Genomic DNA, 17,884 nt, shown 5'->3' on the forward strand with positions numbered 1-17,884 from the left:
TTGTGATTTTTGTAAATGATTTGGATGGAGGAGTGGAAGGGGGGATTAGTAAGTTTGCGGATGATATGAATGTGGGTCGAGTTGTGGATAGTGCGAAGGGCTGTTCTAGGCTACAAACAGACATTGATAGGATGCAGAGCAGGGCTGAGAAGTGACAGATGAAGTTTAACCCTGAAAAGTCTGAGGTGATTCATTTTGGAAGGACAAACTTGAAAGCAGAATATAGGGTTAACGGAAAGGTTCTTGGCGGTGTGGAGGAGCAGAGGGACCTTGGGGTTCACATCCATAGTTCCTTGAAATCTGCCAGCCAGGCGGATAGAGTTGTTAGATCAAGAGCCGTGAAGTTATGCTGCAGCTATACAAAACCCTGGTTCGGCCACATCTCGAGTATTGTGTCCAGTTCTGATTACCTCATTACAGGAAGGATTGGAAGCGTTGGAACAGGTGCAGAGGAGATTTACCAAGATGTTGCCTGGAATGGAGGAAAGGTTGAGAGCGCTAGGGCTTTTCTCTTTAGAACGACGAAGGATGAGAGGTGACTTGATAGAGGTGTACAAAATGATCAGAGATATAGATAGAGTAGACAGACATTTTCCTAGGGTGGAAGTAGCTATTACGAGAGGGCACAGTTTAAAGTGAGTGGAGGTAGATACAGGGGAGATGTCAGAGGTAGGTTCTTTACTCGGAGAGTGGTAGGGGCGTGGAATGCATTGCCGGAGAGGGTAGTGGAGTCAGCCTCATTCGGGGCATTTAGGTATTAGATAGGCATGTGGATGATAATATAAGGTCAGGGTAGCGGTTAGATAAACCTTAGGTTTAGGGTAGAAGTTTGGCACAAGAATGTGGGCCAAAGGGCCTGTACTGTGCTGTACTGTTCTATGTTCAATAATTTGTGTGGTTGAGCACCTCCTCCCATGATCTTATCTCAAACCTCACACACCAGACCTTGTTGTCACATGCACTGCAACCACAAACACCTGTTGTCAGCCACTATTGGATCCCTTTAGCAGCTATTCATTTTCTTCTCCCTTACCCATTCCTTTGTCTGCCCACCTGTTTTTCTCTGTCTCAGGGCTCCATCTCCATCTATCCTTTAGTCCTCCCCCATTCCCCTATCCTATCTGTAGCATATATACCAACCCTTTTCTAGCGACAGTCAGCTCTGAAAAAGTGTTACTGGACCTGAAATGTTAATTCTGCTTTCTCTCTACAGATGCTGCCAAATCTGAGTTTCCCAGCGGTTTCTGTTTTTGGGGTTCGAATTTCTGGGTTCGAATCCTTCCACAGCAGATGGATTGAATTCAATAAAAAAAATCTCCAGTTAAGAGCCTAATGATGACCATGAATCGGTTGTCAATTGTTGGATAAACCCATCTGGTTCACTAATGTTCTTTAGGGAAAGAAACTGTCATCCTTCCCTGGTCTGGCCTACATGTGACCCAGAGCAATGTTGTTAACCCTGAACTGCCCGCTGGGCATAATGGATCGGCAGTAAATACTGACCTAGCCAGTGATGTCCTTATGAATGAATTTTCGAAATGGCAGGAGTACAATTACGTGTTTTGATTAGGTTAGCAGTTTGCCAAGTGTTTTCTTCATGCAGAAGTTAAATATTTTAATAAGCCATTGATGTTTAAATGTGTCTTGCTGAATTCTTCGCCAAGTCACTTGTTTAAAAAAAAATTCAAAAGAATGCAGTTGATGATGTGCTAATGTTGCATTGCTTATCCCACTTTTTCTAAATCTGGCAACTTCTGCTGTAGAGCAGATCATGCAAGAGCTGCCCCAGCAGTGCGAACAATCGTTGTCATTCAATACTGCCAACGTCAGACTGAATTTTCACAATTGACTCATTCAGGAAGTCAACCCATCTAGTTGTAACATAGACATTCAGGTTTTTATAAGTGCAAGCATCCACCAGCTTTGCTGTTTGGTGGCAATTGTGGTGACATGGAGTATGCACTAACAAGACTAAATGTCTTTACTGTTAATGAGTCTACTTCAAAGAAGCAATCTGACTGTGAAAATTTGACTTTGAATGTTCAAGCCCAGCTTCAAGTGATTTTTTTTATGCTTGGCAAAACAGTACATTGTAAAGACTTGTACATCATGTGATTTTATAAAAAGGTATTCCACTTAATATGTTTGTTTTCCACATATTCTACTTGCCTAGCTTCCAACAGCATGTTTGGTCACAAAGAACCTCCAGGAATACAGAGCCTCAACAATGCTCATGAGCCATGGAACCGTCTCCATCGAACTCCACCTTCATTTCCAACCCCACCACAGTGGCCAAAACCAGGGGAGTCTGAACGAAGCTCCTCCGTAACTAACCATGACAGAGACCGAGATTTGGAGAAAAGAGACTCCTCACTTAAAAGTGACAGAGAGAAAGAAAGGTACCTGCCTAACTATATCATCTCCTGTTTAGTGGGAGTTTTCATGAGAATCCCTACAGTGTGGAAACAGGCCATTCGGCTAAACAAGTCCACACCAACCCTCCAGAAAGCATCTCACCAAGATCCATTCCCCTACCGATTTCCTGTAACCCTGCCTTTCCCATGGCAAACGCACCTGACTACACATCCCTGAACACAATGGGCAATGCACCCAACTTGCACATTTTTGCACTGTGGGAGGAAACCGGAGCACCCAGCAGAAACCCACGCAGACACAGGGAGAATGTGCAAATTCCACACAGACTGTCACCTGAGAACGGAATCGAGCCTGGGTCCCTGGTGCCGTGAGGCAGCAGTGCTAAAGATTGAGCCACTGTATCGGTAGCATTCGCTGTGTGAACACATTCTGTCCGCTTCACTCCATGTTTTATAGCATTGATTCCTTTTGATCTGAGCACCTTCTCAGTTGCTTTCAAAATGGTTCTGTGCACATCAGGTTCATGACAAGCATTTGCCCAACTTATCACAACATAAACGTGAATAAGAACTTGTTGCAAGGAATTTAACCAAGAAGAACAAATTGTTCCAATTTTTGAGCAGTGTTCAGTGTGCTTTTGGGAAGGGATCTGTGCACAGGGACTCCCTGCACTGGGACTTCCCTCAATTCTGATTACAATGGGACTCCACGTAAAGACATGGATTGCCATACAGCTCTCCTACCTCCATCCCACCACCCACAACCCCAATTAGATTGCAGAGTGAAGCAGCCATGGTCTGAAATTTCCAGCAGTTTGTAATGTGCAATTTTAGTTTGGATGCCAATGATAATAGGCATCCTGTCAGTGAGCCTGTATTTTGCAACAAACCAATGCTAATCCCAAATTGTGGAACATCAACGCGCACACTTATTTGTAATGTGGAAGATGATGTCATCCATACAAAAATAATCCCTTCGCTTGTGTTTATTTTACCAGGGAGATGGGTAATATAAATCAAAGAATCAGTTGTAAAATTAGTTCTAGAATCCCACCTTGGAAAATAGAGGTCCTTGGGAGTCTTAACTTGTCTGTTCATTGTATTAGAATTATAGAATGTTACAGTACATAATGAGGTTGTTCTGCCTGTCATGCTTGTGCTGGTTCTTATAAAGAGCTATCAGTTAGCCCTGTAGCCCTGCAAATGTTTCTTTTCCTCGTTGACATTTGCAAAGTTATTGCTGAATCTGCTTCCACAATCCTTGCAAAAACATTACAAGTCATTGCTTAAAAAATGTTCCTCATTACCACAATATCTAAATAGTTCGTTATTTCTGACTTAAAATGAATACCATTATGCTTTGTTGACTGAATTGAGCAAACATTCAGTTATAATTCTATGATTCTAGCCTGTGCGTATTTGTCAGGGAAAAAAGCCTCATTCTGATATATGCAGCTGTCATCAGCATTGCAAAAGGAGATAACATACTGTGGATTGACCACATGGAATATTTCACTTTAAAAGGTCCCATTGACCTGTGGCATATTTCCAGAATTTCATGTGAAAAATGACTTGCCTAAAAACTTTTCAAACTGTTCAGGTTTACTAGATTTGAATAAACAGATCACCAGACATATGTTTGCAGTACCGTGCAGTTTAAAATATTTGCATGTTTTTCTAGGGATGGAGTGGAGAAAAACAGGCATTCCAACCGATCATCACCAGCATCTGCCCCAGTCAACCATCAAATCAACAACCTCATCCACAGCAACAGCCGAAGCATGAATGAACCAAGCAGGCACCATAGCAGCACTGAGCGAGATCGGTCAAAGGAGCTGGAGAGAGAGCACACAGACCCACTGAGGGAGTTACCTAGCACTGAGCATAAAATCAAGGAGAACCGGTCACCAATAAAAGACGGGCAGAGCCATGAGAGACGGTTACCTGAAGAAAACATAAAACCAATTGTGAGGCCCAGTTCTCCATACAACAGAGCTGTGCTGAGTGAAAGCATGAAACTCAGCAATTCAGTGAGTAAAGACAGCGAAAGGAAATTGGAGCCCTCCTGTGACCTTCAGAAAATAAAGAATGATGTAAAGATAAAAGAAGAGCGTAAGGAGGATAATGAGGTGATGGTGATAGGTTCGGACTCATCTCAGCATCCAAGGAATAATGAGCCACCTCACCACACATCCATACATGGACTTCCACTGAGTCATTCTATGGGCCCCATGCCTATTACAATGAACAGTATCCACCAGATGAACAACATGAATGTGCTTGACCGTGCACGAATGGTAACACCTTTCATAGGTATGAACCCGCTGGCGGGAAGAGAACGACTACCCCACCCTGGATTTTCATGGGATCCTGTCCGGGATCCTTTACGAGATGCATACCGGAGCTTTGACTTGCACCGCAGGATGGAATTCCCTCTACGCACAGATTCCATGCACAGGTTCCCAACGCCGGCTGGTTTCTATGAGCATGATCGGTCGTATAGAGACAGAGAGCCTCACGACTACAACCATGAGCACGTTCTGGAGGTCAGACGTGAACAGGAGCGCTTACGACACACAGATGAAAGAGAACGTTTGCATCTAAGGGAAGAATTTGACCGTGCTAGGTTACATGCCCTGCATACATCAGCAATGGACGGTCACTTGGCACATGTGCCATCCTTTATGCCTCACATAAGTGGAATGCACTACCCGAGGCTAAGTCCATCCACTGCCAATCATAATGGTATTTTGAACAGGACCCCACCAACTGCAGCATTGAGTGCTCCACCACCTCTTGTACCAGCAGGCAGTGCACGGTCTGTGTCTCCCCGGAGGACTACTCCACTCACTAACTCAGAGTCCCGGGACTACTCCCCTTCTCGTAATCCCAAAGAAGTTGAGGCAAGGTAGTTCTTGGACCTGTTGACAGCTGTCCTATATATGAGATCCTTTGATTCAAATAATGCACTGCAACAAGAAGAGAACGCTGTAAATTTATAAAATTGAAGCACAGTTGAGAGGGATAAAAAGTTTGAACTTTGATATCAGAAGATTGCTTATAATTGGAATTAATATATTATCAATTATAAATCTCTAGATTTCTTTGTGCAGAGAAGAATTCTGAAATCATGTTTGTACATTTTTCCAATATTTGAAATCTAATTTGTATGGATTTGTAATTTTATTGTTTCACTTCAATTTGTTTGCTTCTCAGTTTTGTGTTCTGTTTTCAGCAGTTACAGGCCTCAGACTATTTTAATAATACCCAGGGTTTGCTATTGGTATCATTTATCAAGATACCAATTTACAATGAATCCACTGTGATGTTTCATATTGAGGCCAAAAATGACTTTATTTGCTTCCCAAAAATGTCTGTGTACTTTGAGAAATGTACAAATCTGAATTTGTTTTGCCTTATTAACACTTACAAGATATGCAGAAGAGGTCCTTGTGGTTCATGTACAAATGTAAATACTCTGTTGATACTCAGAACATGCTAATTAAATTCTTTACTTAGGTAGTCTTTATAAAGGGTTTTTGAAACCAGAACAGCTCACTCGATATTTGTAGCACAGTTATTCCAATAGTGACATGTGGAAGTGTGCTTGAAGCTCAGTTTCAGAGAAGCATATTCAATTCAACTATGCAAGAACCACAGGCAGGTCTTTCATAAAGGCTGTGCACCCAAACTAATGGCAACATACCATGGGGTGGGGGAAACACTACTGTGTGCAACAGTGGGGACAACATGTAAATCCATTAAACAAACACAGAAGACGAGAGGGAGAGACAAAAACGGTTAGACCAATGAGGCACCCGGTTCAGAGAGAGGTTTTATTTCTCGATCCACAACACAGACAATAATGTATTGGGAGAAATTCTTAGTGGCTAACAAGGACATTCAGTGTGGACCTTGTGTAATTGTGCAGTGTTTTTATGGAATCTGTATACAAGACAAAGTAGTATTTTAGGATCAAAAATCTCATGGTAACATTTCTAATAAAATACTGTTAGCAATGAAGTCCTTAAACAGGTCTTTCTTGCAGTGTGGTTCTGGCAGAATTACTCTGCCTGATCCTTCATCTCTTGGTCATATGTAAATTTTGCCATGTTTTACTTGCTGGACAAAAAAAGCAGCATCTGTGTTTATATATCTGGGCTTTTACTCTGTAGTTACTTCATACATCAGCTACCATTTCTTTCTTTCTGCTCTGTACTTTGGTTTCTGTATTTTAAACAGACTTGATTCCTGTAGATCAATGAGACAAATACAGCATTGATTTTGAGACAAAATGGTTGTTTGTTTGTTGTGTCAGAGGTCATACCAATTGAACTGTTTAACACCACCACTTGAGTTGTTGATGCAAAATTGTTTTGACAATCCCCACAGAGATGCTATCTGCCTGTGACAATGCTTTTTTGTATTTTTCAGCTGAGAACTATATGGTCAGTAGTTACATTATTGGACCAAGTAGAAAAACCTTCATAATCAACACTGGCCCTGTGTTTCTCTGCTCATTTCCAATGCAAAAAAAAATCCATGTTTACTTTGAAAATATCTCCCTGTTTTACTTACTGTAGGATGTATCTCACTGCAGTTCTGTCAACGCAACTTTATAGATCCTATCATTCAACTAATCCATGGCAAGCTCATGAGGTAAATGAATTTTTTATTCATTCATGGGATGTGACTGTCACTGGCTATGCCAGCTTTACCCACTCCTAATTGCCTAGTGGGCAGTTAAGAGCCACAATACTGTGGGTCTGGAGAAATGTATAGACAAAGACCAGGTAGCATGGTTGGATGGCTAGTTCCCTTCACTAAAGGGCTGTGATAATTGGCGGCGGCACGGTGGCTCAGTGGTTAGTACTGCTGCCTCACAGCGCCAGGGACCCGGGTTCAGTTCCAGCCTCAGGCAACTGTCTGTGTAGAGTTTGCACATGCTCCCTGTGTTTGCGTGGGTACCCTCTGGGTACTCCAGTTTCCTCCCACAGTCCAAAGATGTGCAGGTTAGGTGAATTGGCCAAGCTAAATTGCCCGTGATGCCTAGGGGTGTATGGGTTATAGGGGGATGGGTCTGGGTGGAATGCTCCAAGGGTCAGTATGGACTTGTTGGGCCGAAGGGCATGTTTCCACACTGTAGGGATTCTAAATACCAATGGGTACACGATGACCATTCTGGTAGCTTTTAATTGCAGATTTTTATGAAGAAGCAATGTCACCCATCCTTTGTTTAATTGTATTCAGCACTCTGACATTCTTTCACATTATTGATATATTTATACTTAGACCTTATTTTCCCATCATCCTGCAAGCTTGAGTTCATTTCCTCCTTTGAAAGTTTGTTCAAGTCTGCATTCATGGAGTGGAGTTGATTGTAAAATAATTGCTTGTGATTTTGGTGTGTTTTTAATTTTGACAAAAGGGTTTTTCTGGTTATACTATTTATACGATAGAGTGAATTTTTAAATACATCATACATATAGAGTCCCAAAAGCACACTTGTCAAGACAGTGAGCTATTCAGCCATGCAGACCACAGATTTGATCTTAACAACATAAGAAATAGGAGCAGGAGCAGGCTATTTGGCCCTTCACACCTGTCCTGCCATTCAACAATATCATGATTGATCGGTCCCAGGCCTCAACTTCTCTTTCACCCCAGTTCAGCATAGTTGTCAGCTGCTGGATATTTCAAAAATCTATCTACCTCCTCTTTAAATCTTGATAACTACAAGTATTTAAAAACTCTCTGGCGTAAAGAATTCCAGACATTCACTACCCTCTGGGAAAAGCAATTCCGTTTCAGTTTTAAATGTGTCTGCTCATTCTGTAACTATGTTCCCTAAGTTGAGATTTCCCCACTGGTGGAAGCAGCTTCTCAACAGCTGTGGAGCAGGTGAGACTTGAACCCAGGTCCAGGGGTTGGGACACTACCACTAGGCCACAAGGGGGTCCTGATTCAGACTCATATGCTTCAAAAAGATCGTGTCATTCTTCCAAACACTTTTAGCCATTCTTGATAATTTAACCCCTTCATCCCAGAATTCAGCCTTGTGAATCTCTTTTGAACACCCTCCAATGTCAGCACATCCTTTTTAAATAATGGGGACCAAGGCTGTACACAGTACTCTAGATGTGCATCACCAATGCCCTGCGCAGATGTAAAAAGATAGCCCTTTTTTATTCAAATTCCAATCCCCTAGCGATTAAGCCCAAAATTCAATTTGCCTGCTTAATTGCTTTCTGAAATTGCATACTATCTTTGTATGTTTCTTGCACAAGAACATTCTGATCCCTCTGGAGTGCACTTTTTTAAGAGAGTCTCTGTATAAAGTATTTACACTTTCCAAATATTAGACTCTAAATTTAGTCCACTTACTCAACTTACCCATATCCCCTTTGTAGATTCCTTATGTCTTCATGATAACATTCCCTCCAATCTATTTTTATATCATGAGCAAATATGAATACATTCATCCAATGATGAATTGGATAGATGACCCTCATCCAAGTTATTAACATAGGTAGTAAGTAATTGAGGCTCTACAACTGATTCCTGGAGCACTAGTTAAGTCTTTCAAACCTAAAAGGACCTGTTATCCCAATTCAGTCTTTTGTGTCCTAACCAATCCTCAATGCACATTGGCTCCAATCTGAAGATCCTGTCTTATGCAATAGATGTTTGTGGCTCCTTTTGAAAATCCAAATATACTACATGTACTAGATCCCTTTTAGCAACTCTCCTTGTAGCATCAAATTTGTCAAAAATGACTTCCCTTTCCTAAAACCATGTTGACACTGGTTCTGTTAGGATTTTTTTTAGATGGCTTGCATTTACTTCCTTTATAGTGGACAATAGCATTTTTCCCAACAACAGATGTTAGGTCAACTGGCCTATTGTTTCTTGATTTCTGTTTCTCCTTCTCCTTGAACACATTAGCAATTCTCCAATCTGCTGGAACACTGTCAAAATCCAATCAGTTATGGAATATTTTAACCAATGACTGCCCTATCACTGCACCACTTCCTTTACAAAACCTGAATGCAGGCCATCAGGCCCTGGTGATTTGTTCGCTATTAGTTTTTCAAATAGTAAAGGTTCAGTTGCCATAGTCTTCCCAGACCATAGCACTGATCTCTCATTAGATAGAGATGTGTGCTGGTGGATTAACCTGAGGGTGACCCCATCTCAACTGAAGAGAAAGACTGAGAAAGAGTCATGGTTACCTCAGTTGGTGTGGGAATTGAACCCATTCTGTTAGTGTCACTCTGTATTGCAAACAGATCCCTCCCACTCTTCTGCATTGTTTGTTGCCTGTGAAGGAAACTATTACAAAATCTTCTTTTCCCATTAGTACTTTGGTTACCTGTTATCTTTTGCTCGGCATTATGAAGTATCTGCTTAAATGTCTGCTGTGCACATCTACTGTCTTTCCTCTAACTCTACTTTCACAATCTGCTTCAGACAATTCTTTCCTCATACATGCCCTTAATTAAAGAGAGGATACTAGTCTGAGACGCAAGTTACTCCCCCAAACTGAAATTCTACCATGTTGTAATTACTACCCCCTAAAGGATCCTTAACTATATCTAAAATAACTTACTCATAGGTGGTTCTGCAGTACACTACTCTGAGGAACAATCTCTGGTGAACATAAGGTATTTGTCTTCCACATCACCCTTGCATATCTGATTTCTGTAGTAAATATGCAGATTAAAATCATCCATGACAATTTAGTATGTTCTTAACGCAGTTTCATTATTTCCTGATTTATACTTTGTCCTACATTTGAGACTTCTTCAGGGGCCTACTGTTCACTCCCATCCAGGACTTGCCCTTGCCATTCCTTTTTTCCACCAAACTGATTTCCCATCATAATCTATGGCACTTGCATCACGACTTACAACCACACTAATACTAACCTTAAAGCTACCCCACCTACTTTTTATTTTTGCCTATTCTTCTGTAGCATCAAGTTTCCTGAAATATTGAGTTCCCAGTCTTGCTCACATTTATGCATTTGCTGCATAAATGCTGCATTTGTCGATCTAAGGTAATACAGCAGCAGAGAATGCTGCAATTAGCCATGATGCTCCTGGATTAGAGAAATACCCAGAGGACACAGACTTAGGGTAAATGGCAACAAAATCAACAGCGACATTAGGAAAAATATCCTTAGGCACAAATGGTTAGATAAGTGTGTGGTGAAAGCGGATTCAATCAGGGTTGTTTTTTTTAAAACTTGGATAAGCATGTAAAGAGCAAGTTTACACCTAAAGGGCAGGACAGTGAGCCTAGATGAGTTGATCTTGCAGACAGCCAGCACAGATGCATTGGGCCAGATAGCCATCTGTGCTGTAACCATTGCGAACACTGCAGGATTGTCAATAGAAAATTCATTACTTGTAAACTTCATCAATCTTACATAGTCACAAACTGTGCTTCAGAGCAGCACTGCAAGAGATTTTCAAATATTTGCAACTCAGTTGAATGTGAAACATGATGCATCAATGGATAAATTGCACATTAAATATCAAACCTTTCAAATTGCACTTAAGTGTGAGAAGCAACTCATTTAAAAACAAGCTACAATTTTGTGAATCTATAAGAAAAAATTTTAAAACCTAGCATGCTGAAACATTTCTCAACTACAAATTTCACACTTCATATAAACATTGCAAAATCTCAGTTAAGCATGGCAGAATGTAGAAAATTGGAGCTGCAGCAGGCAATTCAGCACTTCAAGCCTGCTCTGCCATTCAGTATGATCACAGTTGATCATCCAACTCAGTACCCTGTTCCTGCTATCTCTCCCCATACCTTTTGATCTCTTTAGCTGTAAGACCTGTTAACTTTCTTGAAAGCATTTCATGTTTTAGCCTCAACAGCTTTGTGTGGAAGAGTTTCTATAGGCTCACCACTCAACGTGAAGAAATTTCTTCAAACATGTTCTCAATAAATCAACTTGGGCAATATTGTAAAGTAACTTGTATGTTCTTCAGCAGCACTTCTCTTCGAATTTAATTGAGGTGCTTCAATTTATTTACTTCGGTGCGATCTGTACCTGAACTTCAAACAGTAACAGTGAGTAACCAGTTCCACATCAGGAACAAGACTTGATTTCAACCAAGACACTGAATCATATGTAATCCAGCTTTGCTGTTCTAAATCATATTTATCTTCCAAAATACATCAAGCCTTTGCTTGTTCAAATTTTTCAATTGGATTCTCTGCTGCAATTGCATCTCTTGTCCCTTCTCCATATTCTTATGGATTTTAATCGACTTGTTCAGATGTGTCATGACACACCTCTTAAACGTAGGGACACCTCCTTGTGCCATAAGAGCCCTTTACATGTCCTTTATACATATTTTTTAATCAATCCCCTGTTCAGACATGATGTTACACACCTCTGGAATAGGTGGGACTTGAACTTGGGGATTCTTGCTCAGAGGAAGGAACACAGGCGTGGTACCACAATAGTTTGCATATCCCTTTACATTATTTGAAAAGAAATTGGACAATTAATGATGATTCTGTTTAAGTAATTCTTCGTAGTTATTTCCAAGTTCTCTTTTAAAAATGTATCTCATGTCTTTGGTTTTACAATAAAATCCTAAATTATTGCCCTGTAATTATGAATTGATTGCCTGGAAGCAATTTTACTCCATTAATCCTCCAATGTCTTAAAAGTTAAGCACTCATGAGCTATTCCAGTGAAAGGATCCAATTCATCAAGTTTTTATACTTAACCATAAGCACATTTTTATATATCTTGTTATTTATATGTTACATTTTGCCTGTTTATCCTGGGTGACTTGTACTCTTTGTTTTTCAACCAGTCCCATTATCATCATTCTCTGTTAAAAAATTTCAACTTTTCTTGGAATACCTACATTCTCAAATTGTCATTAATCAAAAAGCAAACTACAAAACAGTAAATGTTAGAAACATTAAGCAGGTCAGGTAACATCTATTGGGAATGAAACCTTAACCAAAAAAAAAATTTTGCTAATTCTGTGAACATGAAACACAGGTTATGTAACTGCTTTGTGGAAATGTTTTTGTCTGCAAGCACCACATTGAGCTTCCTGACATGCATTTCAACACTCTATTGCTCTTTGCTTTCAACCTTCTCCCTGATTGCAACTATATTGAACGCATGTTCAAAGAACAGCCTTAAACAGTTGTTTCACAGTGGAGAACTTGAATATATTTGATAAAAGTCATTTTTATCAAAACTTTTCCTCATTCAATTAACAGGACCCTTCAAAAGACTTCAATTCAAGGATAAAATCAACATTTATATTGATTGGCAGTGCAGACTGGTTGACAAATGGACTCTGATCAGTAGAGGCATTGGCATGGGAATTAATTAATCGTAATTGACAATACAAATGTTGGTTTCTTCTTGACTTGCTATTCTTATGAATTTCCCTGATAAATGCAAGATGTAATGTTTCAACAAAATGTGTATATTTTATAGCAATAAACTGCTTTAACTTTTCACCAAAGATGAGCAGACCTCTCACCTTAATGTTAGAAATACAGGAAATGTTAGAAGAAAAGGGACTACCATCAATGTAGCTTTTGATGTCTAGATTCTACCATCCTAGTCAAATGATGTTATAACAGTGGAGTTGTTGACTGGTCAGTGATCAATCTCTGTCAATTAGTTTACAATAGACTGAGACTAAGAAGTTAGGAAAGTCCAATGATGGGGCTTTACGAACTACTGGTGCAAAATAACAGAATCCTCTTCACATCGTACTTGCTGCAGGTGTATCCCGAAGATTATCTAAATTTCATTGAATAGATAACTGTTAGCTGTTTTCACCCAGTTTCAGGGGCACATTTTCCTCAAGATTGAACACCCACTCACTGAAATATTTAGCCTGATATTGATTAAGAAGGGTATGGAAGTCAGCAGAAAACCTGTCAATGTTCAGGACATGGGAGTTAAATTTAACAGCAGGTCCTTGTAATGTGAAAGGTGGCCAATGTCAGATTAGAAAACTAGCAGTGGGAGAATACAGCAACATTTGTGACTACACACAGGAATCAAGAGGGATGAATGAGTGATGAATCAGAGCCTGGTGAATGGGAGAAGAGAAAACAATCGTGGAAGGTGGATGATGTGGCATGCCATCATGAGAATGGGGCAGGTGCTACAAACCTCACCTACAAGGTATTCTGTAAAAAACACTTGTCTTGCTCAACTGTCGGTTCCTGTTTTGTGTCCTGCTGGGTTTCCTGTGCCCTGGGAAAGCCAGTTGGCAATCCTTAAATTTAAGTTATTTTTCCTATTTTAATTTTTTAATGAAGCGCTGCACTTTTCATTAGCTGAGCATTGTTGAAAAATGTTCCGTTGTTCAAATGTTCAAGTGATTCGTGGATTGTTTCTTTCCCCAATAAAACTGCTTCATCTTTAGGTTTTCTTCTTTCTTTCCAGTAGTTCCGGAACCACTGGATGACTATTTGCAATGTCTTAATGATTATCAGTGGGTTATTTAACTTTTAATAACTTTATACACACTTTTCCCAGCATAGGTCTAATTATGGAAAACCTTGTCAAACAAAAGGAGATCACACTTCTGTGGTATCTTTTGCAGGACATGGGTCTGAATTCCATAATGGCAGATAGTGAAATTTGAATTCAGTAACATTTAGGGATTCTTGTAGTGCAGTAGTAGTGTCTCTACTCCCAAACTAACACACCTGGGTTCAAGTCCCACCTGGTGCAGAGATATGTAATAACATGCCTGAGCAGATTGATTAGAAAAATAGGTTAAATTTAAAAAGAGTTTTACAGCTAATTAGGTACTTCAAAGTACTTGTCATGTAGCAAATGAAGTTAAGTGACTGAAGTTGATTTGTTTTGATGGAATATTTCAATTTCTTCTCTACTTGTGAGAGAGGATTTCCTAGCAATCGAGGAATACAAAGACGGTTTACCAGACTGACTCTAGGGATGGCAGGACTGAGGTATGGGGAGAGACTGGATTGGTTAAGACTGTATTCACTAGAGTTTAGATGAATGAAGGGGAGGGGAAATCTCATAGGAACCTATAAAATTCGAACAGGATTAGACAGGAAAACACAGAAGGGTGTTCCCAATGACCAGAGAGCCCAGAACCAAGGGTTGCAGTCTAAGAATAAAGGGTAAACCTTTTAAGACAGAGATGAAGAGAAGTTTCTTCGCCCAAAGATTGGTGAGCCTTTAGAAATTGTAGAAGCCAAGACAGAGAGATAGCAATAACTGCAGATGCTGGAGTCAGAGTCAATACAGTGTGGAGGTGGAGGAACACAGCTGGAAAATCAACGTTTCAGACTCCTGACCCAAAATGTTTACTTTGCTGCTCCTCCGATGCTGCCTGACATGCTGTGTGCCTCCACCTCACATTGTACTGAGCCATGTTAAAGACAGATGTACATATCGTTCTTGGGACTGAAGGAATGAAAGGACATTGGGATAAAGTTGGAACAGGGGACTGGGTTGGATGATCAGCCATAATCATATTGAATGGCACAGAAGACTTGAAGGACCAAATGGCGTACATATGCACCTGTGCTCTGCTTCTACACTGTCCAGATGACTAGAAAACTAGCAGTGGGAGAATACAGCTGAATAATGAGAAAGCAAAATATTTAGTTTCTTATTGTGATCTCCATTTGGGCTCTCTGATTACTAGTTAAAACCCTTAAGCAGTGGATGTTACCATCTCTGAGGAGATTGATCCTGATACTCTCATGTATTTTCAGTCAATCAGTTTTCAAGCAGTATTGATGAAACCCAGAATCCCAACTCTGGGGCGGCATAGTGATTAGCACTGCTGTCTTCTGCTGGGTGGCAGTGTGAAATGTGAGGAGGCTGTTATGAGAATACAGGGTGACTTTGCCAGGCTAGGTGTGTGGGCAGATGCATGGCAGATGCAGTTTAATGTGGATAAATGTGTGGTTATCCACTTTGGCAAGAACAGGAAGGCAGATTACTATCTAAATGAGGTCAAGTTAGGTAAAGGGGAAGTACAACGAGATCTAGGTGTTCTTGTACATCAGTCAATGGAAGCCAGCAGGCAGTGAAGAAAGCTAATGGCATGCTGGCCTTCATAACAAGAGGAATTGAGTATAGGAGCTATGAGGTCCCTCTGCAGCTGTACAGGGCCCTGGTGAGACCGCACCTGGAGTATTGTGTGCAGTTTTGGTCTCCAAATTTGAGGAAGGACATTCTTGCTATTGTGGGAGTGCAGTGTAGGTTCACGAAGTCAATTCCCAGAATGGCGGTACTATCATATGTTGAAAGATTGGAGCGACTGGGCTTGTATACATTTGAGTTTAGAAGGCTGAGAGGGGATCTGATTGAAACGTATAAGATTATTAAGGGATTGGACACTCTGGAGGCAGGAAGCATGTTTCTGCTGATGGGTGAGTCCAGAACCAGAAGGGACAGTTTAAAAATAAGGGGTAGGCCATTTAGAACGGAGTTGAGGAGAAACTTCTTCACCCAGAGAGTGGTGGATATATGGAATGCTCTGCACCAGAAGGCAATGGAGGCCAAGTCTCAGGATACTTTCAAGAAATAGATGGATAGAGCTCTTAAAGATAGTGGAATCAAGGGTTATGGGGATAAGGCAGGAACAGGATACCGATTGTGGATGATCAGCCATGATTATGATGAATGGTGGTGCTGGCTTGAAGGGCCGAATGGCCTATTCCTGCACCTATTGTCTCCTAGCACCAGGGATTTGGGCTCAATCCAGCATCAATGACTGTGGAGTTTGTATGTTCTCCCCAGGGCTGTGTGGGTTTCTTCTTACAATCCAAGTATGTGCAGGTTAGCTGGATTAGCCATTGGAAGATGTAAGTTTATAGGGATTGGTTAGCTGCGTGGGATTGGGTGGATGCTCTTTGCAGGGTTGGCATGGACTCGACTGGCCAAATGGCCTACTTCCACACTGTAGGGAATCTGTAATTCTGTTGGTAAAAGGTATCTGTAAACCTTAGTGCAGCATTTTTAAAATTATGTTTAAAGCCAAACAAGAATTATCATCTCTTGAGAACGGCTCTATGAGACATTCAATGTCCACCTCAACCAACACGATCATATGAAGTCAATATGAAGAACAGCACTTTCAAGCAGGCACTATTCCCTTATGTGATCCTTTGAGCACCCACTGCTGCTTGATACATAAAATACAGATTCTTGCAGTAAACACAACAGAATTATGACTCAGTTGATAGCAAAATGAAAATCCGGCATTATAATCGTGAATTGATGAGAAAAGCAATTCAAATCTCAATTTTCAAAGAGTACAGGTCCATCAAAGTCATTTATTCACATTTACAGCCATTCTGCAACTGCTAAGGCTGAGATTCACTTACTACTCCACCCTCCAGAGTTCATTTTAGTATATCTCAAATCAATACAATATATTGTTTTTATGGCAATATATTTCAATCTGTTCTGTATAGCTTAATGAATTGTAGTAGAGCTGCCTCATCACCATATACTGAAGCTTTGCTCTGATTGTTTTAACACACATGAAGATTATATTGATTTAGTTTATACAAAGATTATCTTTCTCGCTGATGTTCAAAGTTTGCAACAACTATTCACACGATACCATTTTGCTACACCTAAAAAGCAGAAATGGGAGGGAGAAACTGCTACAAATGGAAGAACGATAAGAGTAAAATGGAGATCCAGCAAGAGACTGCCAGTTATGGAGCTATGCTAACTGCTGTGAATGAAAAATGATATGTTACATCAATTTGAGGCAGCTTGAGATATTGTCAAAAAAGTTTCAATTTATCTCTGGGTTACCAGTTTGAGATGTGCAAGTTTCAATTTTCACAAGAACTCAGTTGATATAAGATTTCTATTGATTTTGTGGCTTTCTCAGAAAATCTTGAAAGTTGTCAATGTCTTAATTGCCCAAGATACTCTTAACAGCCTTAATCTTACTTCATAGGTTAACGTGTGGTCTGTTCTTTAAGCTAACTACAGGCTGGTAATATTATTCTGCACGCAAACCATTCTCTCTTATTTCAACTTCCACTCCTGAGTCTGTTCAAGTGCCATTCCAGACACTTAAGCACAAAAAAAGTATCCCGATAGTCCCAATGCTTGCTGCAGTCAGGTTAGACACTTTCAGGATAGATATTAAACCTAGGCCCTGTTTATCCCATCAAGTGAACGTAAAAGATCCTGCAGCACCGTACAAAAATGACTAAGTTCTCTCCAATTCTTTGATAAACATCACTTAAGAACTGAAAACCCGATCCTTTATTGCACTGCTGTTTCAGGGAGTTTATTAAAACAGAAGATATTACTCAGCAGGTCAGGAAGCATCTGTGGGAATGAAAGTTAACTTTTCATCAGAATCTCAGCTCATCAAAGGGACTCCTGACTTGTGATGAACAGGCTTTTGGGAGTAAGGAGGTGAGTTACTCACCGCAGTATTCTAAGCCTCTGACGTGCTCTTGTAGCTGCTGTGTTTGTA

The 17,884-nt window shown here is 40.4% G+C and overlaps 1 protein-coding gene across 14 annotated transcripts in view; it reads left to right on the forward strand.

Moving 5' to 3' along the window:
• fbrsl1 (fibrosin-like 1) overlaps positions 1-7,472 on the forward strand; it is a 955,204-nt gene extending 947,732 nt beyond the window's left edge. For 6 of the 14 annotated variants that reach the window (XM_059654894.1, XM_059654898.1, XM_059654902.1 and 3 more), the window contains 2 exons: positions 2,174-2,399; positions 4,057-7,020. In XM_059654894.1, coding sequence (XP_059510877.1) covers positions 2,174-2,399; positions 4,057-5,287 — 1,457 coding nt within the window. In that variant the 3' untranslated portion in view covers positions 5,288-7,020. Of the gene's footprint in view, positions 1-2,173; positions 2,400-4,056 lie in introns of all 14 variants that reach the window. The other 8 variants (XM_059654905.1, XM_059654907.1, XM_059654896.1 and 5 more) reach the window with 3 other exon arrangements.
• The last annotated feature ends 10,412 nt before the right edge of the window (positions 7,473-17,884 follow it).

This window comes from Stegostoma tigrinum, chromosome 26 (assembly GCF_030684315.1).
Source record: "Stegostoma tigrinum isolate sSteTig4 chromosome 26, sSteTig4.hap1, whole genome shotgun sequence".
Classification (NCBI taxonomy): domain Eukaryota; kingdom Metazoa; phylum Chordata; class Chondrichthyes; order Orectolobiformes; family Stegostomatidae; genus Stegostoma; species Stegostoma tigrinum.